The sequence below is a fragment of the Ixodes scapularis genome, unplaced genomic scaffold (assembly GCF_016920785.2).
Source record: "Ixodes scapularis isolate PalLabHiFi unplaced genomic scaffold, ASM1692078v2 PGA_scaffold10__122_contigs__length_95168666, whole genome shotgun sequence".
In the NCBI taxonomy this organism is placed as follows: Eukaryota; Metazoa; Arthropoda; class Arachnida; order Ixodida; family Ixodidae; genus Ixodes; species Ixodes scapularis.
The window spans coordinates 74224058-74246257 of NW_024609836.1; the positions used below are offsets into that span (position 1 = coordinate 74224058).

General features: G+C 42.5%; 1 protein-coding gene across 1 annotated transcript; it reads left to right on the forward strand.

Annotated features, from left to right (window-relative positions):
- The first annotated feature begins 3978 nt into the window (after nt 1–3978).
- LOC120843960 (trypsin beta-like) lies at nt 3979–20320 on the forward strand. The gene is made up of 6 exons (XM_040215481.1): nt 3979–4116; nt 9256–9347; nt 9425–9503; nt 11237–11420; nt 17356–17489; nt 20144–20320. Exons 1-6 carry the CDS (start codon nt 3979–3981, stop codon nt 20318–20320), a joined length of 804 nt encoding a protein of 267 aa, XP_040071415.1.
- The last annotated feature ends 1880 nt before the right edge of the window (nt 20321–22200 follow it).

Here is a 22200-nt window from a genome sequence, read left to right on the forward strand (position 1 = left end):
CTCAATGTTTTCAAAAGATTACGCTCCAGTGCTTTCGCAATAAGTATGAAGTGTCTAGTGGCTTACCAATTCCCGATACAACGCTTGACTGTTCTTCTGATTTGCCTGTCTGCTTGATTCATAATTCACTCCACTTGAAAACTTTTATTGATTAGTTCAGGCAAAAGATTTACGAGAATACAGCCGTGTCTTGTTAATAGGCAACCACTACTATATAGAAGCCAACTGTAGAGACAAATTATTCGGGAACAGTTCCGCCTATTAGTGTGGAAAAGGTCAGTCCGGAATTTGAGCAGCTACCTCAGGAAGTAAGGTGATAGATCGGTGAATTTTGTCTTGTAATTATAAAGAAACCGTTTTATAAAAGTTTCTCTATAACATTTTTATTTTCGTATAAGATATTGAACGTTACGCTTGATGCATTCTTGCTTTTAAGTGCGATTTTTTAATGTCCCTCAGAAGCATATAAAACTTACATTTCTTTTTTTACCAGTGGAAAGTCGGTGTCCGGTCCCCAATAACGAGCCTACAGCTCCTTTATAATAATCTTCGGAGCAATTTAGATTAATTTTCACCCCTCCAACGTTTTAAATGAACCTTGTCAGCCCTCTGACAAACATCCCTGTTCCGTTGTTTGATGCAGTTTTGTTTATATACTTTTACCTTTCCAGAATTACGTCCTGTTTTTCTATTTGCATCTCTTCTTTGATTGATTTTCATACATGCGGGCTATTAAGGGCTCGAGCTGATTGTGGTCACATTAAGCGGAATAAATTCGATAATTTCAATTCAATACGCCATATATCTTTAAATACAAGAAAAGATGAGTGAAGTGGGTGACAGAGTACATTCAGGGCTTCACTTGTGTTTGTTCTTCTTTGCCACTCTTAACAGTAGCAAAGAAGTTTAAATTGCGGCTAGGGACTATAGCTGGTGGTGGGTTTTAAAACCATTTGAAAAAAACATCACTGAAAGATGCATATATAATATAGGGTGCTTGTTTTTAATTCATATATGCATATTAAAGACAAAAGAAAACCGTGAAAGGTACAAGAGTGTGATTTGTGCCGGTGAGTTATACGGCCAGTAGATATATTATTAAGGGCTAATCGTCCCGATTTACCGAATAATTAACTAGAAATTGGTAATTAACTATTTAATTAGAAGAAAACAAACCTCACCATAAAATACCGAGCATCCTGAACTGGCGAAATATCTCCTCTACATGCGAGACATCAGGGCCGGCTTGCTAGAAAGAGCGTCTCAGCTGAAACTTGGAGAAGGAAAGCATTGCCAAAGTCAGGGCACGAGCTAAGCCGGACTCAAATCGCGTCTCGCTCGCGCGGCCCAACCTTTGCATTGCTACCTCCCAAACTCAGCTGAAAAGTTGTTTGGGAGGAACCCCCCCCCCCCCCCCCCCCACACACACACACACACACACAAAATTCCTCCATGGTAAACTTTCGGTTTGAAAAGCTTAGTTTGGGTAAGATAGCAAATATCGGGTCAACAAAATAGATCTGTGAAATGTTTCGGCCGTAACGTCCTCTCTCAATAGCCCCCCCCCCTCCAAACGCCAGCCAAATGCCTGCTTACCCCCCTCCCCGCTTTCTCCTCCTCCCCCAATGCCCGACATACAAATCCGCGCCTTGTGCGGAATTGCCATGGCCGCCGTGTCACTCGCTCTTTCTCGCGCGAGTAGAAACGTGGTGGCGCTAGTGTTCAAATAGCTCCCAACTACTTCCGGTTCTGAACTAGGTGGTGGGTTTCGCAGTATTTGCAAATAAAATCTACACCCTTTTAGTTTTTTTAGTTTTTTTTACGGGAAATGCTTGCTTGTGCTTCTGTTACATATAGTTCAATCTTATGGGAAAGAATTATGCTAAAGCAAGTTAAAATATACCTGGACTGTAAGTCTTCCAGAACTGCCCCACAAATACCACCACTGAGTTTGTTACAAAAAAAATGGACGAATAGTGTCCGCGAAGCACCCTTAACGAATTTATATATAAAAAAAATATGTTCGAATAAAAATCAAGAACCATATATACCTATAAAACACCAGTCTAAAAAGAATGTAAAAAGAAGTATTCATAACAAATCAGTGGATTCAAAAATATTAATCGTACGCTTTTCTTGAGGGAGTTCATGCCAAATGGGTCACTTGCCCCTTCCTCTTTAGTATTGTACAGAATCGTTGATGTAATACTTGGAAACACTCAATAGTCATTTTTACCACCTTTAGGATAAAGGCAGACGTAGTAAATTAGTTTAATTTAGTGGCGGAACACCTTTTCCTTGCAACAGAAGCGTCCACAACAAAAATGCATGGCTATATTGGTGCACTGAAAAAATCTCGGAACATTTTCTACTAGGAAAAAAAAGTGCACTGGTATAGTGTGCCCAAATTGACATAAATCATAAAGATCACTACGCTTAGAGTGGCGACATTAGCGATAAATTCAGTCCTCACACGCATGAATATACTTTACGTCGGATATAAACAGTCAACGAACAGTAGTTGATGAGATATGTAAAACCTCTTCTAAGCTTCTATAAATAGCAGATAGAAGGTTATACAAAAGAGCGCTTTGACCGCTGCTCACCTCTTTGTTTATTATGATTACGCGAGACATATATGACGACGCGGTTGTCCCAGTGTGAAATTTATTTACGTTAGTGTAGGCATATTTTAATTGAATGTTCAAACCTCAAGTCAGCTTTCGGTATTTATGCATGGCTAGTAAAATTAAAGGTTACTCCCACGCTCTCAGTTGAAAACATAAGCCTTACCAGTCCCTCAACCGCGTAAAAATTTTTTATAAAACTTTCAGCAAAACCAGTATCGAAATCTTTAACGCAGGCACTCAAGCTTGTTTGGTTCTAGTCTGACTAATATTTAATCATGTGTTGCTTATCCCAAACAAAACATTTGCTGTGAGTTGTAATTTACCGATTTCGAGTTTAAATTCTTCTTTGTTATTGAGGTTTATTATTACCCGCGTTAATATGCATCAGCCTAGCTAGTTTCATTTCGGACATAAAATACCATATAGCGACATCATTGAGAGGGCATTAACGTCCCGAAATGTCTAATAAATTTACACTGCAATAAAACTAGCGCAATTTGGCTGTTCATAAGCACATAAAACAAACAGATGATCATGATGAGATGATGATGGTGGTGATGATAATGTTATGATGATGATGATGATGATAATAGCGATCATGACTTTTTGTGTTCTTATTTATCGGGTAGCTTATGGTGCAGTTTGGCCCGACCGTAACTGCGGTAGAAGAGAGTTGAAAAACAGGTACAGGATTGTTGGAGGGAGGCTGGCAGAAGAACTGGAATTTCCCTGGATAGTAAGCGACTGCATCTAATCTTCTTAAATAGTTAATTGGTTGAGGTCAGCCTGACCAGTTGTACAGTTTGCTGCAGCTTCGTTATTTGCGCGGATACGATTTGATAAAAATTGCACATTACATGCATATATTTTTCATTGAGATAATAACTAGGGGTGGGCGAATATTCGAAAATTTCGAATACGAATCGAATATTATACATTTATTATTTGTATTCGATTCGTAAACTAAGTATTTGGTATTATTCGAATATTCGTCGTTACACGAATATTCGAAATTAATCGAATGTTCGAGAACGTATTCGCAAGCGTATACGGCGGCTTTAACCTAAACTGCTGGCGTCGGTGTCTGTAGCGGTAATCCGCGATTTTCTGTTTCCTTGTGACTGCTGTCTTTTTAAACTCCTCTCTTTCGCGTTCGCCCACCCGTTTTATGGCGGATGGAGGTGTTTGCGGGGAACCGTCTGCGATGCAGAGAAACGAACGGGAAACGCAACCAAAACGAAGAGAGAGAGAGAGGAGCGCTATTTAGAAATATTTTGCGAGGAAGACGGCATCGATGGCGCAATGCACTGCATGCGAGTCGACGCTTAAAATGCCCACAGGTACGACAATGCGCCTTGTCAACCATCTCAATGTACATCCTGCGTTGTTGAAAGAGTATCGTGGGATTACCGCTGGTGCGCAAGGAAAAGATCAACTGACGCTGACGGACGTCGTGCGCCGCACGGAGCTCCTGCCAGAAAAGAGGGTGCGAGTGCTAAATAACAAGGTGGCCGCCATGGTGGCGCATGATTTACAGCCTTGCAGCATTGTGGAAGACCGCGGCTTCAAAGAACTTCCGACAGAAGCCGTTCCCAGCTATCCACCTACCATCCCGCTCTACACTTTCGCGCGTGCTTGTGCCACGAATGTATGACGACACCCGAAAGAGGGTGAAAGCAGAGCTCAACAGTGCCTTTGAAGGTGGTACTACCACTGTTGCCTTCATAAACGACATGTGGACATCACGCGCTAACGAAAGTTACGTGAGCTTCACCTACCATCTTCTCACTTTAAAATTTATGAAGAAGCGGTTCACATTGAACACTCGACACATGGCTGCCAGTCACAGTGCTGTGAACATTGCAACTGTGCTGGACGAAATATGCCGTGACTGGGAGATACCGACGAATGTGCGAAGTTCATCGTAACGTATAACAGACGCAACATCCGTGCTGCAGTAAGGAGACTTCCGAGTACTGAAAGAGCGTGCTTCGCGCTAACGCTTCAATTGGCGATTAATGACGCGAGATCCCGTTCGCCGGCCACTGATCGCCTGTGCAAGAAAGTGAGGCAAATTGTGGGACATTATAAGCACAGTTCATTAGCTCAGAAAAGGTTCGAGAGGTGCCAAAAAAAGATGGGAAAGGACACACTTCGTTTGGTGCAAGACTTGGATACGAAATGGAATAACCAGTATCTAGTGTTGTCTCTCCTTCTGGAACTCAAAGAAGCAGTCACTGTGGAGCTTGCTACATCGGCCTGTGACATCGATGGACTTGGTTCATCAGAGTAGAAATATGCTTCTGAATACGTACAAACATTGAATCCATTGTTTGATGACACTGTTATTATCAGTGCTGAGAAGTATCTGTCTTTGTCGTCCCAAGTTCCTATGATTTTTGGTATGCTCCACTGTCTAGGTAACCATGCTGGGGCATCAGAATTTCCCGAAGAGCTGATAAAATTCATCAAGGCAAGATTCACTCTGTGTAAGGAGGACAAGGAAGCATGCCTTGCTATGTTCTTGGATTCACGCTTCTAGTAAGCTATTTTTAAAGCTGAAAAAAAATATTCTGGCTGAAAGCTCTGCTGCTGCAAGAGCTAGCCCCATGTGATGCCACTGAAGAAACCCAGACGCAAGCTGCAACACAGTCGAATGAGCGAGGCTCAGCGCCGTCAGCAATGTTTGGCTTTGGCAAGCATTTGACCACTTAGCCAAAAGTGCAATAAAAATGCAAAGTAGTATTAGCTTCAATATGAGAAGGTGAAGCTTCAAAATGAAAATGCGGAGGGAGGCACTGCTAAAGAAAGAGAGGGTCATCCATGTGAGTGGTGGCGAACCGTCGGGTGCTTAAGTTATCCGAGTCTGGCGAAGCTTTGCATCAAATACCTTGCAATACCTGCTACTTCAGTGTTGGGTGAGAGTGTTTTTTTTCTGTGGCTGGAGGTGTAGTTTCCGCACGAAGGGAGCGCCTCCTACCTGACCATTTGCAGCAGTTCAATTTTCTGTATGACAACTTGTGATTTTCCTTACAACTACGAGGATAAAAACTAAGAAAAACGAAATTTCTAGTTGTAGGGAAGATCCCAAGTTGTCACGCAAAAAAATCAACTGCAGTTCTGGAATTCAGAAAAAAAAACAAGAAAAAATGAAAAGAAAAATCAACTGCAGTTCCGACATATGAAAATAAAAGTGTTGTGAATAAATGCACCTGCCTTCGACTATCCAATATTCGATTCGAGATTCGAAGCTAACTATTCGTATTCGATTCGCATTCGAAAATATTAATATTCGCACACCCCTAATAATAACGTAAAGTAGCTGTCACATACTTTGTTTGTAAAAAATCCTTTGAAGTTACAGTTATGCACTTTTCGCAGGTGAGTTATACGGCCATGGGGAAATGATATATTAGGAGAATCGTAACGATCAGTCGTGTAATTAAGCAGCATTTTTAATTAACCTTTGAATTAGTGAAAATTGGCATATGGTTCCAATTAGAAACTTGATGAGCGTCATCCAAGACCATTAAATCAAGATTGTTTAAAAAAAATACTTTGAGCGAGTGGGAAGCGTAGGAGTGCTGTAAAGGTACCACTAATGCAGCCGATGCAAGGCTGGGGCTCTAAGAGGAGGTAGAAAAATCACGCGGCCGCTTTATCGCATCGCTACCCTTGCACCCGCGGCACGAGTAGTAACTTTAGCGCACTACCGCGCTTCTCACGCGCTCAAAGACTTTCAGAAAATTTCTGATTTAGTAATTTTCGATAACGCTCAGGACGTTTCTAATTGAAACCGTACGTCTATATCCACTAACTCAAAAGTTAATTAACAACTTTGACTTAATTGGCCGACTGATTGTTACGATTAGCCCCTTGTGCTATGTCCACCTGGCCGTATAACTCCCCTGCTCATGCTGAATAAGTGCGACTTCTACGTTTTTTTAAACAAATCTGTGAAGTTTAAAACAAAGACGTAAAATGAACATTATTTTAGGTATTCGAAATAATTAACTTCCATTGAAAAATACAGTCTCTATCGGCATTTTCAGCATGGAAAACTTTGGAATGCTTTATTTGTTGTGGCAATAACTGCTAGGCCAACAATTATCAAGGTGCTATAATTCACAATGGGAAGCAAGTCGAGGATGATTCTTATATTACTTTTTTTAAAGGTAACTTATGAAATGCGATAAACACAAGAAAAGTAAAATTTCGAAATTACGTTGTTTATGCTATATCAACGCAAAACAGAATATAGAAAACAAAAGAATGGTGACTACATTTTGAATTCGGTAGTATGAAACAGTCTGATTTTATTTTTGACGAAAATGTATTCTGGATGATCGCGACATAGCCATTTTTCTGCGATCTAGCGCAGAAGTCAGCGGGCACCGTCGATCGTGCGACAGCTAATCGCGAACGATCGCTTCCGGCGCAACAAGGGGGCCGACTGGGTCGACCAACGGAGGAATTATTTAAGAATGTGTGCGATTCGCGAGCGAGAAGAGATCCCTCACGATTGTATGCCCCTCGTCCGATTGCGTCATCTGGCTTCTGTAGCAAATGGTAGAAAAACAGGCATGTCGTGATCTTTGATTCCGTATTCAGTAGAAAGATCTAGTGAGAAATTGTCTAATCTTGGTCTTTTTAAAGAGGTTATAACCCGTAGATTTATTTATCACCGTAAATAGATGGTGAGATAATTTTCTTTTAGTTTGGCTGCGGCATTTGCATTTTTTTTCGGAACACTTTCGAAATGAACTTCAGAACGCATAATGAGTTTGCAAGGTTTGTCGTACTTCCTATTTTTTAGACAAAATTCGATACTCTATTTTTTCAGCAAGGTTTGCAAAGGTTTGCAAGGTTTCATGTGTGGCCTATTCAAGATAGACTAATGAATTTTCTTCACAGAGAAAACATATCATTTATCACTTTTTATAATAAATACGTTTTTATAAAAAAATGGTGTCACACCCTAGTAACAGAGACTACAAAACACAATTGTTTAGTTTTTAACCTTTTATATTGGTCTAAGTATTGCGTTATTTATCAGTACCTATTAAAATCATGTCTGGTCAATATGGACCCTGTTAATATTGATACCCCACTATATGGACAACACTTTTCTGGACGAACTGTAATATACATGCATTTTTGTCTGGTTATTATTGACAACTCACGTTATGGAGGATCTTTTACGGAAACGATGGTGATCATATTAACGAGATATCACTGTATTGTAACATGTAACATTTTGTTTGCGTGTTTTTCTCAGCTGTAATTGCCACATACGTGCCAGAATTAGGTGTTTGGGTACGATCAGACAACCGATAGCAGAATCGGAGCAAAATGCTAGAAGATAATATCAGAGTATATTAAAAAAAAAAGAACACTTATCTGACTGTACAAAAGTAGACAATTGGAAATTTGCGTCAATCTCACGTAGTCCCTTTACTGTTGGTGATATCGATATAAGTTCTGTCGTTGGATGCAGTGGTGTTCTTGGTCTCATGAACCAGCCTCGTTTTTCGCCTTTGGCCCCTTCGAATCGCAGTCGACGGTAAGACGGATTGTTGGTGTCGTCTTTGGGATCGGGACACTGACGAAGATATTGTTCCCTAGCATTTTTAGACGCGTGCCGGCGCACAGCTAAACACGTCGTTCACCTTGGCCAGGTGTTTCTTCGGGACATTACCGATGGCATTTTCTCGTCTGTCCGGATCTCAGCGGTGGGTGTAGAGGGTTGGGGCTGGCCGCACCTTTGTTTTGGGACACCGCCAATCCGGTTGTTCTGTCTCGCCAGTTGCTCTCTGTAGACGTCGCCGAACGCATTCTAGGCACTTGTGCCGCTCTTTTTCCTTTCGTATAGAGCACGTGACTGTAACATGAAATTAGTCTTCATTCCTGGTTGGGTTTTCACCTGGAAACTTCGGGCCTGAATTTCTAAACAAGTGACGGCGTTAGGTTTCACTGTGGAATGTTTTAGTGATACGCGTGGCATGATTTGAAACTTGGCAATTAGGTAGCGAACCAGGGAAATGCCATCGGAAAGACAAAGTACTTTTTCATGAAACAAGGCCTTGGAGCAAAACCTTGTTAGGCGAAAGTTAGGTCCTTATTGATTGGAAAATTGCGACAAGTTAGGTACTTTCTGGTGTGGTGCCTGGAAATACCACGCGGAGGAAAGGCAAATGATCAAAGCTATGTGACTGAGCCCGTCTCGTTTTCCGAATTTAGGAGCGCTTAAATAGGATTTCCTTTTACTCGTTTCTACCGCCGAAACTGCGCTCGTCGTCGCCTTTATTATCTAAGCTCATGGTCGCGGCGCCAGTAAAAATATTTTCTCCTATGTCTGAAAAGGAAAGTGACCATATAACTATCAGCAAGCCGACAATAAGTGTAAACAAGCACGTGAACAGCCACGGTATAACTTTCTCAAGCCCCACCAGGCTGAGTCCGATAGTACTACAAACTCGTCAGCATGTAATCCCCCGTACCTAGTTGAACATCTGCAGAAACAGAAGCTAACCTTACCGGTTTTTCTTATGCGTTTCTCGGTCGTTTCAAGGTTTCTTCTGTCATCACTGCATTCGAGGTTTTGCTTTCTTTTTGCCAATTACAGGTCTCAATTCAGTCGACACGAAAAATTCATTCCTGTGGTGGATCTATTATTTCTGCAGACGTGATCCTGACAGCTGCGCACTGCCTCGAAAAGTTAGTATTTTTGTTTCATCAGTACAGCGGATCAGTACAGCGGGGATGATATTTAACCGTCCTATTTTGCATTGCAGTGTGAAACCCAGCTGGATCAGAGTTCAGGCTGGATTTATAGATCTTAAGAATGCGGGACCCTGCAAACAAGTTCGATTTGTAAGCAGGAGATCCGTCATTCTTTTCTATGACCATGCACAACGGACGCTTATGAAAATAGTTTGCTTCATTACTTGCAGATAATGTCCATCCAATCTTGCTGAACTAGCTTGAATACGAAAATTATGTATTATAACATTATGCTATCAGAATATTATCATAATAAAAAAAGATATGCGTATTATTCCCGGGCCCAGTTTTTTTCATCCAAGAGCATATGAGATATCTAAGGCACGGACCATCTAGGAATGCGGGAGCACATATGCAAAGTTTTTGGAGCGCAGCTCTTAGGCGCCCGTTTCCGGCTTGAGCGGCGTCGCCATCGCCGTCGGCGTCGGCGTAACCGCGCGATGCATTATGGGACGCGTGGCGTCACTGGTGACGTCACTGATGACGTCACTGATGACGTCAGTGATGTCATCATTGACGCCATTGTGATGACGTCCTTATAATGACGTTATCATCATCGTCATCATCATAATCATTCTTAAAAGGCGCTCTGTCCGTGTCCTTCTTTACCTTGTCCGTCGTTTTTTGAGCTGTTTTAACCTTTTAAGAATGTCATACCAACTCGCCCAGGCTTCAGCTTTAGCATCATAATCACGCTGACGTCATCCTCATCGTCATCGTCATAATCACTACGACGTCACTGATGACGTCATCGTTATTGTCATGTGACGTCATGGGGTAACGTGACCCCTGAGTTCACGTGACCCCGGTGACGTCATGTGAGCCCCGTGAGGTCAGGTGACCCTCGTAAGGTGATGGCGACGCCGCTCGGAGGAAGGAGTAGCAGGCATGATGAGGAGGTGAGGAGGAGGGGGGAAGGATATACCTTCCCCTGAGTACTCTTCCCTCCTCCTCCTCAAGAGCTGGACTATAATTCGGTGTTACAGGCAGTTGTAAACGGCTCTCATTTTTTTTTTGTTTCTGTTGCTAATTTGTAGCGAGTTATTCTGAGATGATAGAGTGCTTTGAGGTTTTTTTACCTGAGAAAAAAAATAAAATCGTAGGCTTTTTTTCTAATTACGGAGTTACACTTAAAAAGTATATGGATCACAGAATAACTGAACAAACGTATTGAACGGGTATGCTAGCGGTGTCTAGTTTTAGCGAATAAAAAATATGTTCTACGTCTTTTTTTAATTTTATTACTGTAAAGCATCTTCGATTTGTTTTTTTACCATTTTCTTAAACCACCTGAGACTGGGTGGAGAAGTGGAAGCAAAATTGTAAGGTACAGGAACAGAAAGACAGAAGGCGCCGTCTCAAATTTTTAAGGCGACGCCTTCTGTCTTTCCGTTCCTGTCCCTTCCACTTTAAATTCTTCAAGTTCTCCACCCAGTCTCAGCTGGCTCAAGAAAATGGTAAATGTACACCAGGTGCCGTTCGCCATCGCAGTCTTATCGTTATTGGATTTGTTGCTTATTAGTGCGTTTTTTTCCCGTAAAGTTTTAATTTGCTTATTACTCGCATAACGCCCTGTCCTAAGGCTTTTGAGGTATTATTGCACAAATGAATAGATAAAAAAATTGAGAAGCGCGCATGCTGCAGTTTGAGATTCCATGAACATCTCCTTGGACCATGGTGTGTAGTCTTCACTAATAAATATACGACCGAATACTTGTGGTCAGGGGCCAGTTTGACCAGGCTGATTTTTATGACTTTTTGTAAAGCTTTAAGTCATAAACTATAGCTGCGATTGATTAGAGCACGATGTTCTTACATTTCAGGCGAGCGAGTTCATTTTTCACGAGGATCATGACGCCTATTTCAACAACGATGTGGCCCTCATCAGGCTATCTCGTCCATTTAACTTGGAGGAGAGCCACGGATATATTGGAACGATTTGCATTACCGAGTCGAGTTCTATGGCGGGAAAGATTCTGATTGCCGGATGGGGACAACTCTCACACCGTAAAAATATTAGAGATATTTTATAAATTAAAAAAAAAAGATATATTGCAGATAGTTAAAATAGTTTGAGTGTTGACACGCCCTGATGATAAAAAGAAAGGCATTCTGTCAATGGGGTCCGATGTAACCCCTCATACTGTTGACCGTTTTATACCTTGCCGTTCGTCCAGTGTGTATGTGAGCACGGCGCACACGACGGATGTTGGAGGCAAGCGCAATGCGCCTTGTAATTCGTTTTTTAAGGATAGGAGAAGAAGAGCGCCAAGTAAATCCTGCAGCGTCTGTGTGATCCGTATCGAGAAAACTGCACGAATAACAGCGCCACGCGGGAATGGTGTCGGAAGTTTCGGTAAGGTGCAAGACATTTCCATGATGAGAGGTGTAAGATACGTTAGGTAGTCCGTCTTTCCCGTCCCTTTATTATTATTTTTTTTTTTTTAGGTAACGCTAGGAGGAAAGGTCGTGTCGACTTCTTTGAGGTCGGTGTTCAAACGTCGGTGCCACACAATGTTATGTCACATCGTGCCTCATCGTGTTATTGAAGGACATAAACTAAACACAATTTCGGAATCCCCAGGTTCCACTCCCCCATCATGCTAGTTATTATAGCGGAAGAGTAAATAGGTACTGAGCAAGCGCCACAGTGAATATTATGGCAAAACCGACGTGAAACTTTATCCTGCTGTTCTTCGCGGCGACGTCGTATGAATTTTTTGTTTTGCTGAGAAATCGAGCAGACAGTTTGAAAACGCAATTTTGCACGCTTTTGCTTGTTTTGAGTCGTGTGAGTTTTCCTAGCCTTCATTTGACTCCACCAAAGTTTTTGTAACCCTTCTAGAACAAGCTCCACTGTCCCCATATTACGTCGGACATCACGTGCTCACTGTTTGCAATAGAGTTTCGTAGCCTCTCGGATCAGATTTAGAAATGCGGTTACTTTAATAAAATTACGGTGAATCTTAATTTGGGTTGCTATACCCAAATTTGGGTCCGTTGCAACTCAAGAAGGTAGGGCGGGGGAAAGAAAAGCCGTGGAGGGGGTGGCAGACGAAACGCTGGAGAGAGGAGAAGATTTCCCCCTCTCTTCTCCAGCGTTCCATCTGCTTCTTCCTCCCCGGCCCCCCTCTGCCTCGCCCTACCTTCTTGAGTTGAAGCGGACTAGAGTTAAGATGTGTCTAATAGTGAGTTGAACCAATTTCGAAGCGAACTTGTTACTATCAAAGATACGAGCCGGATCGCCTAATCCTTTAAGGCGATTGAGCACACGAGTAGAAGGTGATTTGTGTAAATAAATGTTTTGTAAATTTAAAATATTTTATGAATTCTATTCTGTATCGAGGGTTCAGGAGATGTTAAAAATATAGCCCTCGTGCCATAGTCTTTTCTTGTAATTGCGATCTCTGCCCTGTCCTTACGAAAATCTCTCAATTGGCTTTCCCCTCACAGAAGACACAGCAATTTTGAGCCGTGTATCATTGGGCCTTAAATACAGTTTTTTTCTTGAGCAGCAGAGCTCTATCGAAGAAAGAAGTTGTTGTAACCTCTTCTTTTGGCCTTTGATTTTATATGTTTGTGCGTTTTAGGGTTTCGTCACAATTTTCGCCGGAAGGTACCAGATAAATTGTTAGAAACCGCACGGGAATGTAACTTAAGCATACATTCTGCCACTTAAACAGGCACTTGACTTACATCTGAAACCTATAAACGTACATTAGCATTTATTACAAAAAGACAAGAAATCCAGTGATGCAAAGAGGAGCACAAAGTCGTTTCTCAACTAGAAAAAAAAAACAGCTGATAGTTTTTATAATTTTTTCGCGGTGGCATATAAACGAAATATTTTCCATCGCTCTACCTAACGTTTACTCTGCCCTTTCCTAAAATATGTTGATATATGTATGCGGAGGGCAAGTTCGTCTGCTTCTTGCGCAGGGGGAGGCGGCGACGTCAGAACACCGAGCCCTGATTGGCTGATCGCGACCCCCTATCTGAGCATCGTCTGCTCCTTTGCAACGTCGTCTGCTCGCAACGTCGTCTGCGTCTGTCTTACCTTTCCTGCGGTTTTCAGAAGTGCAGAGGCCAGATTCACGAAACGATCTTACGCCAAAAATGTGCGTAAGACAAAACTTGAGAACAAATTCGTATTCACGAAACGAAATTTTCGTAAGTTTTGCGCAGGTTACGACGAAATCCTACGACAGCTCCGAGGCTGTCTTACGCACTTCTTACGATCAAATCAGCATGGCCGACAGCGTCGCGGTCGCGACGACCCACGGACGTTTATTTTTCTATGTGCGCTCCTCACGCGTCCCGACTTCAAGCAGCAAGAAAAAAGTAAAAAGCACTTGAAACAGACCACGACGAACAAGAACGCTGGATCCACAAACACCCGGGAAAAGCTCCAACGGCCACGATTCCACCGAACGCGACCAAGCGAGCTCAGCAGTTAGGCCTAGCAGGCACTACGCGACTCGGCAACCGTCTGCCCACGACCGGCTGGCGTGCTGGATGGAATATGCCCGCGCGACCCTTGTGAACCCTTCCCGTATGAAACTTTGATCGCTGACATCAGTTTTAGATTAAGAGGTCAATTTTTTCCTCTTGTTATCTCCTTGTTTCCCTGTTTCCCAAGGCAACGGTGACTCTCACCGGTGAAAAGGCGGTGATTCTCCCACAGACGCAGGAAAGGTAAAGCAGCCATCGCTTTGACTAGAAGACGTAAAGCAGACGACGTTAACTGCGCCAACCCGCCGACGCCGTTAAAGAATGAGGGGTCTCGCCGCACACGAAAGGAGGTAAAAAGTATTTGGGGGTGGAACTTGCGGACACTAACACGCTCACTCTCGATTCTTAGCAAACAAACCTCGGCGCTTCGGGACACCTCGCCAGTGAGTCCTTTGACTTCTCTCCTTGATGCGAGTCTGCTAGTTAATTGTTAGACAAAAACAACGTACCGCTCGAGTTATTTCGTCTGCCCTCTCTGAAAAGCGAAGTCGAGCTCGCTCGTAAAGACCTGCACTTCCGAAAGCCGCCGGACAGGTAAGACAGACGCAGACGATGTTACGAGCAGACGACGTTGCAAAGGAGCAGACGACGCTCAGATAGGGGGTTGCGATCAGCCAATCAGGGCTCGGCGTTCTGACGTCACCGCTACTTCCTTTCTCATGCACAGAAGGCGAAAATGAGCCCACTTGCGAGGCGTATTACTTTATTTCACATACCGTATTCTCCGCCTCCTGCTGACAGTAAAGTATCGTGGAGATATTTGAAATGTCAGGACATGTGTACGTTCAAATGAAGCAACTATTTACTTTTGACAAATGAAATGCTTCATAACTGTAGTTCCCACTTCCGGAAACGATTTCGTTTTGCTTGTCCATGCGTCCCCGCATACCCCATGGCTCGTGACGTAACGTTACACCCTGACCAACGTTACTAGATTACCTCAGTTGTGGAACTCCGGCGGAAGCGGGTACCCCCCTTCACTCACCTTAATTCGCCTCCCGTCGTTCGAAGCGCCATCTAGATTTTCGATTCATAACTGTGTGTTCCAAGGGATGGATGGATGAATCCAGCTGAGCCCATGGATCGGGCGGTAGCTTACGCCACCTAACCAAATCTATGTTGTCTTCGGTAGGCATAGGGTGAAGCTCTTTACAGTAGAGTATCAAGTGCTCAGCCGCCTCGTCCTCCACTCCAGAAGCAGTGCACACTGTCTCCATATCCTGGTACTTCGCTCTGTACGTTCTGGTTCGCAGAACACCTGTCCTCGCCTCAAACCACAATGAGCGTTCCCTAGAATTGTCATAAATGTTTTCTTTGGCAATAACTGTTTTGTTTAATCTATAGCTTTCCAGAGCCGTCTTTGTCTGCATTCCTTCTAGCCACCGATCCTTTTCTGTGGCCTTAACTTTCTTCTTAACTGAGACCTGCTCTTCCGTAACTTCGCTATAGCCTAAAAACTTTCCTCTTAATTTCCTAGTGTGCTGTCTCCACTTTTTGTCTGTACTCCTCATGTATAAATAGCTGAAAACAGTTCGTGCCCATTGCTGCCCATTCATTTGGCTCAACCGATCCTCAAATTTTATCTTGCTCACCGCTTCCCTGCTCTCAAATGACGCCCATCCCATGTCTTGTTTGGCGTTTTGCAACGTGCCCCCAAATCCAGCCTACCTACTCCGCGCTGTTTTATTTCTAGTCTTGCATGCACTTTGGATTTCATGCATAGCACTGCGTTTCCAAAAGTCAAGCCAGGAACCATGAACCCTTTCCAAATCTCTCTTACCACCTCATACCTGTTGCAAATCCAAAGTGATCTATTTTTTATTACCGCTGCATTTCTGTTGCCCTGACCTGTTATATACTTTTCAGGCTCACTGAGATATTCTGCACCATTACATATCCGTACTCCTAGATACTTGTATTTACTAGCTCTCGCAACTGTAATATTCTGTACCTTCAGCCTCTCAAATTCATCATCGTTAAAAATCATGACCGCTGATTTTTCACTACTGAATTCTAAACATAATTCCTCTCCTTCCCTACCACACGTGCTCATGAATTCCTGCAACTCTCTCCTGTTGTTAGCCATGAGTACGATATCATCCGCATACATCGATCCCGGTAAGGATTGCTTAATGTTTTGGCCTAGCTTACTCTACGAAAGGTCGAATCTAAGCCCACTCTTCTCTAGTCTATCCTCCGATCCTCTCAGATATAACGTAAACAGCAAAGGCGATAACGGGCACCCCTGCCTAAGGCCTCGTCTTATCTCTATTTTCTCCGTTGCCTTTCCTTCCTATGTTATAGTTCCAAAAAGCAGAGCTGAAGCGCCATCTAGAGGCCGTGCTTCGAAACGTACGTATCCCGATTCCCATAGAATACACTGCAGTTATCAAAGCAGCCGTCGAGCGACACCAGGCGAGTCGTGGTGAGTGGGGGGGGGGGGGGGGGGGGTACTGTTCGCGCATGCAGCGTCTATGAGCAATTCCGTAACTGTGCTAATCAAATAACGTTGACCTTGACCAAGCGAGACGCCAAGGTGCCATGTGACACTGCGACGCAATCACTTCGTGTTACGACAGCTCGCGTGACGTCAAGGTGTAACGTGAAATCATAAGTCTTACCGTGACTTCACGTGACGGTTGATGTCTTTACAACTAATTGGAACTATCGCTTCTAAAATACTGCGTTCCAAACAACATGGACATTTTGAGATAGTCGTTGATGCCAATTTGTTGTTTCATATTAGCTATACTCGGCGACAACTTTTCTTGGCAATGCAGTGGAAGGTACATCCCCCGTTCTCTCTCCCATTTTGAGTGTACGCGGGCTCTCCTCCTCTCCCCGGAAATAGGGGAGGAGGAGAGCCTGCGTACACTCAGAATGGGAGAGGGGACGCGGGACGTACCTTCCACTGCATTGCCAAGAAAAGTTGTCGCCGAGTATTGTAGAATTTCAGAATTGCGATAGTTGTGTGGTTGAGGCTATAGTCCTTAAGCCTTGACATTGCTGATTTCTTATGGATCCATCATTAAAGGAAAGCTGAAGCGGTTTTGAATACGATTAAAACATTTGATTATTTTTATCCGACTCCAAACATCACAAATATCACAAAAAGTTCGTTTAACGTCGTTTTAAGGGCAAATGATGGTGGCTTTAAGATTCTCCAAAAATACTATGCCAAAAGGAAGCATTACTTCATTAAAAAGAAAACGCCGTTTCAGCTTCCATTTAAGCGAAGTGTATGCTGCATCTTTGTGGTGTTCTTCAGGATACTACAATTTTATAATGACGGTTTTAATGTCCCAAGTGTTCTGACCAATTTTTATGACCTGAAAAATTTCTTTTATCTATATTTAAAATATGATTGTATGTAGAAGTTTGTACCTGAACCAACTGATTTATTGTAATGTCCTCATTTTGCTTGTCTCAGATGGCCAGAGCCCTGATTCATTAATGACTGCAGAAGTTTTCATCCAGAGACCTCAAATCTGCACTGAACACGACAAGCAATATAATAATTCAATTATGTTTTGTGCCCACGCTCCAGGAATCGATGCGTGTGTGGTACATACAATTTAAATATTGATTCTAATTCTCTACTGTTCAACTTGAGTATGTCATACCAGCAGACTTGGACGTAGTTCAACTACTCTACTCAAACTACTGTAGTTTAACTACTTTTTCGAGTAACTTGGTAACTTTCAATTACAACTTGATTTGTGTAATTAGTAGTTTAATTTAACTACTTTTTTCAGGTAACTGCTACTCAAATTACTAACTACTTTCAAAATTATGTAGTGCTAATTTTGCCCATCACGAAAGTTTGAGCGCAGAAATGAATAAGACGCCGGCAGATGAGGTGGCATTCCCTAACAAGGGGCCCCCTTGTTCGGGAAGGCGTCCTTGGGTCAAGGTGGCGACGAGCAGCCAAAACATAACACCGCCACGCACGAACGCAGGAAAAGATGCTTAACAAGCCTTGGTCAGGTATTGACCTAATCCGGTAATGCATGCAGGCGCCGCGTTTCCAGCTGCAACCGTGAAAGACGGGGACACTCCGAGAGTTGTTGTCTGTCTTTAGAGAGTTCTGACTCAAGCGGTAGGTTCCACGGGAGGCGCCACTGGAATGACCTCGCAGCTGGGCGCCTGGTCCCATGGTCGCCTTGTCGTCAGCGCATACGCCTTTGCAAAGCCGGACTCCCCCGCGCACAAACCCTGGCACGGATAATCCGTTCATGGGAGCACGTTCCCGCTTCCAGCTGTAACTGTATACGAGCGACGATGCTTGTTCACGTAATCCTTCGTGTCCTTCCGACCATCCATGCCTGCGAGACCTCCTCTTTGTTAAAAACGATTTACTTGTCAGGCGTGTCAGGCGCGTCGGAATATTGTAGTCGCCGGCGAGGATTGCGAGTTACCCTTGGGAGACCCTTTTGTTGGACCCGGCGTCAGCGGCGAAGTATACTTCGGTTCATCTTCTGTTAAACCAAAACATTTCTTTTTTCAGTAGCGTAGCGCTAGCACTACAACGGGACGCGCAGTCGTCCGGATGATCTCATCGTCGTGGCGCGAGGCTTGAACCCTTGACGGTCTGGTGCACTCGCTCAGCGTACTCTCAGAACGACGTCGGAATAAAGAGGGGCCAGTCATAACAATCTCAACTTGACGAAGAAAAAAGAAAAAAGTAGGAAAGTTTGTTATAAAAGACCCTCTACCCGAGGCAAACCTCACATGCTTCGTCATGGACACCTAAGATGCCGACACTCGCTTACTCGACCCTGCACAGCCTGTTTCTCAAATTCAACGCTGCCGATCTATTCAGTGGCACGGTGGAACGTCTATTTACCTCGGCTGGGGACGTCTTTAAAAGGAAAAGGGGAAAACTCTCCTATCAAGAACTTTGAAAGTCAATTGCTTCTGCGAGCGAATAAATTATTTTGGCGCAAACGCAAGCTATAAATAGACTGCATTTATTTTAGGCTCGCAGGGTTTTTCATTGATCAAAACTGCTGTTCATTTTGCTACCACAAAGATATAAAAAAGTAACTTCGAAAGTAACTTCAAAGTAACTCGCTACTTTTTAGAGTAGTTAGTAGTTTACTCAATTACTATTACAAATGCGTAATTTCTACTCTACTCCAATTACTTTTGGCGTCGATACTCAGTAACTTAACTTAACTACCTTTTTTGAGTAATTTGTACATGTCTGTACCACAGACATACAAAAGCAAGTGCTGCATCCATAACACGACATGCGCTTTTTGCTTGTGGTTGCGGAATCACTTTTTTAAATTTATTTTTAGTTTTTAGACTTCTTAAGGAGGTAACTAATGTTTTTTTAAACATTTTGCAGGTCGGGTGCTCGCGCTATATGTTGGTGTCATTAGAAGAAATTTTCTCAAAAAGCGCATCGGGTGTAAAGACTGTGGCTGGGCGTTATACATTTGATTAATCTTTGTGGTCACGATAGCTATAATGTTTTTCTTGTTATAATTTCGATTACGTCTGAAGATAGGGTAGGGGGGGGGGGGAGGTTGTGCCCAAACTTCATAATATGAAAACGATTTCTGTCCGTTTCAGGTGGTCGCACACGATGACCCATCTGGTGTGCTTATTTGAGTATTCGCTTCCGTGTTGACCTGAAAGCTAATATTCTTGTCTTACTGACTTTGAGAACTTAAGCCCATCAAATTAATAAACTTCAGATTTAGAGTAATATTGGCACAAAATAAATATTGCAATCTATAGTTACGAATGTTAGGTCAAGGTGTTTTACTATGCGAAGCATTATGACCCTGTGGGAACCGAAAATCACTTCAGGGTTACACATCTGCCAGATTGAAAAAGAAAAAAAGAAAAAAAAACTGACAGCGGTAGGCCTTGTTGCAATGCATAAAAACTCGTGTGATTGTAGTTTGTGATAACTGCTTTACTAGGACCTGTTGTCAGAAGAACGCAGATATATCGTTTACTTCTATTGTTACCCGAATTTGTGCAGTAAAATATTTAGGTAATTGCCAAATGAGAAGTAATTTTATGTTACTTCTCTCTAACATACTAATTAAACCTTACATACCGTCGTTGCTTTCGGATCGTCTGACATGTATTAAGCTTTTATTACCTGCTAAGTTTTGTTTTCATTAATACCTGCCTTGTAGGACAGCGCAAAGCTGCAAAGATATATTTAAAGTTCTAGATGTTTATTTCATTGATTCCAGGGTGATTCCGGTGGCCCCGCATCTCAGGAAAAAGGAAACGTAGCCGTCCAGGTTGGAATTGTTTCATTTGGCCGAATTTGTGCCAACGGAACTGGATACTATGTCAGGTTGTCTACCTTCACAAGCTGGATTAAAGATAACATGATTAAGCTCGGATATACAGTTAAATCGACGTAATCCAGGCAAAATAAAGACAACGTTCAAAATTTTATGACCTGTTTATTTCAACAGCAATGGCGTTTTTTTCTCAATAGTTTTAATAATATTAAAACAATATTTCCGCATATTACGTTTAGCGACTAGTCAATGTTCTAAAAATGCTCTTAGCTTCAAGTTTGGTTTTATGTTCACGTGTAGTGATAATTTTGTCTTTTGCAATCATATGACTTGAGACCCCGCAGCGACACCCTCTCCTTTAAGATCAAGACGAAAAAAAAGTTTCTTTAAACGCAAAATATAATATCAAATAACGACATTCAACCAAGTACTAGATCTAAGGACCCAAGGTATTCATGGCGTGCTCGGCCTCTTCTTCGGATGTGACTATGGCTATGGCCGTTGAAGAGCAGTTTTTTTTCTTCTTTTCTTCTTCTTCTGCAAGGTGTTTTTTAATTATTTTTTTGATGATGCGTTGAAGCCTGTGATTTCAAACTTGGTTTGCTCATTTTTTAGTCATGTTCTCTGAACAGAAAATATTTTTGTCAAGTGTTTACCTGCAATATATACTTCACTGAATTTACAAATTACATTCTTTATTATATTTTTCATATATGCTTAATATTTCGTGAAATATAATGACCGCAGAAGAGCATTCTTATCGAATCAAACGGGAGAACAGCAATAAGAAAGAGTACAGTTAAGAAAAAAAAAGAATAGTGGAGGTCCTTAGTAAAAACCTGTCTTCATTTTCCGCACAATAACATAATTTAAACAGCCTATTCTAGTAGTATTATTAGGTGATTTACTTTTTATAGCCATTTAAGGAGGGCTTACTTTTTCCTTTCTGTTATATCTGTTTTTGTTCTTTTTTCACTCTTCCTCTTTTTATTTCACTTTTCTACTAACCTGTTTCTGATACTCCACATTAAATTAACAGAAACTATAAAATAGGAACGGGATTCATGTGACTGAATTAACCTATATTTACTGTTTTTGTTTGTTTTTCATGTGAACAGAGCACAACTTCTTCGCTTGTCATCCAGTGCAGCAAATAAAAAACAAAAAAAGCAGAGCGAAACCGGAAAGCGCGAAACAAAATAAAAATAAATAAAGCAAAGCAAAGCCGGGACAGGCCGTATGGCAACGTCCTCCGCGAGAACACGACACCCAGAATGGTCCTTGGAGGGTCCCCGGTCGCCAGAACCACGACCACAGCAGTTACGACGGGCGGACGCGCGGTTCGGGATCGGTTCTAGCCTTCGAGGAAGCCCCCTACTCTGGGTGTCGGGTGACGGGTGTTAACTTCGGAGCCGTTTGTTTCAAAACGATTAAGAAAAATAGATTAAAAAAAACAAAATACAGTTTTGTTAACAGCAGTAGGGACAAGGAACAATATATGACATCAATTTTCCTGCCAAAATCAGCACGAAACCTGTATTGGTGTGTAGGGTCACGTGGCGTCAATTTTTCCGCCAAATATAGCGGGGAAACTAAATTGGTCGACAGATTGCGTGGCATCCATTTTCCCGCCAACCTTAGCGGGGAAACTGAAATGGTGTTTAGCTTACGTGACACAAATTTTCCCGCCATATTTAACGGGGAAGTTGAATTGGTGTACGGGTCACGTGATATGAATTGTCCCGCGGAATTTAGCGGACATACTGAATTGTTGCATAGGCCTCGTGACATCAGTTTTCCCGCCAATTTTAGTGGGGTCACTGAGTTGGTTTTTAGGTCCCGTGAAACTGATGGAGGGACGAACGGACTGACAAAATTGGGGGGGGGGGGGGGGTTGCACTAATAAACATTCTATGCTTTAAAAAAACAAATATGGTGATGCCGGAGCGGCAATATGACACGTTGATTTTTATTTTACTATTTCCTAATTTTATGTGTAA

Excerpts from the sequence above, each read along its gene's own strand:
- LOC120843960 (XM_040215481.1), top strand. The coding sequence starts at position 3,979 with ATGCGCCTTGTCAACCATCTCAATGTACATCCTGCGTTGTTGAAAGAG. Across the intron at positions 9,348-9,424 it reads GCTGCGCACTGCCTCGAAAA|TGTGAAACCCAGCTGGATCA; the intron begins GTTAGTATTTTT and ends TTTGCATTGCAG. Across the intron at positions 17,490-20,143 it reads CAGGAATCGATGCGTGTGTG|GGTGATTCCGGTGGCCCCGC; the intron begins GTACATACAATT and ends CATTGATTCCAG.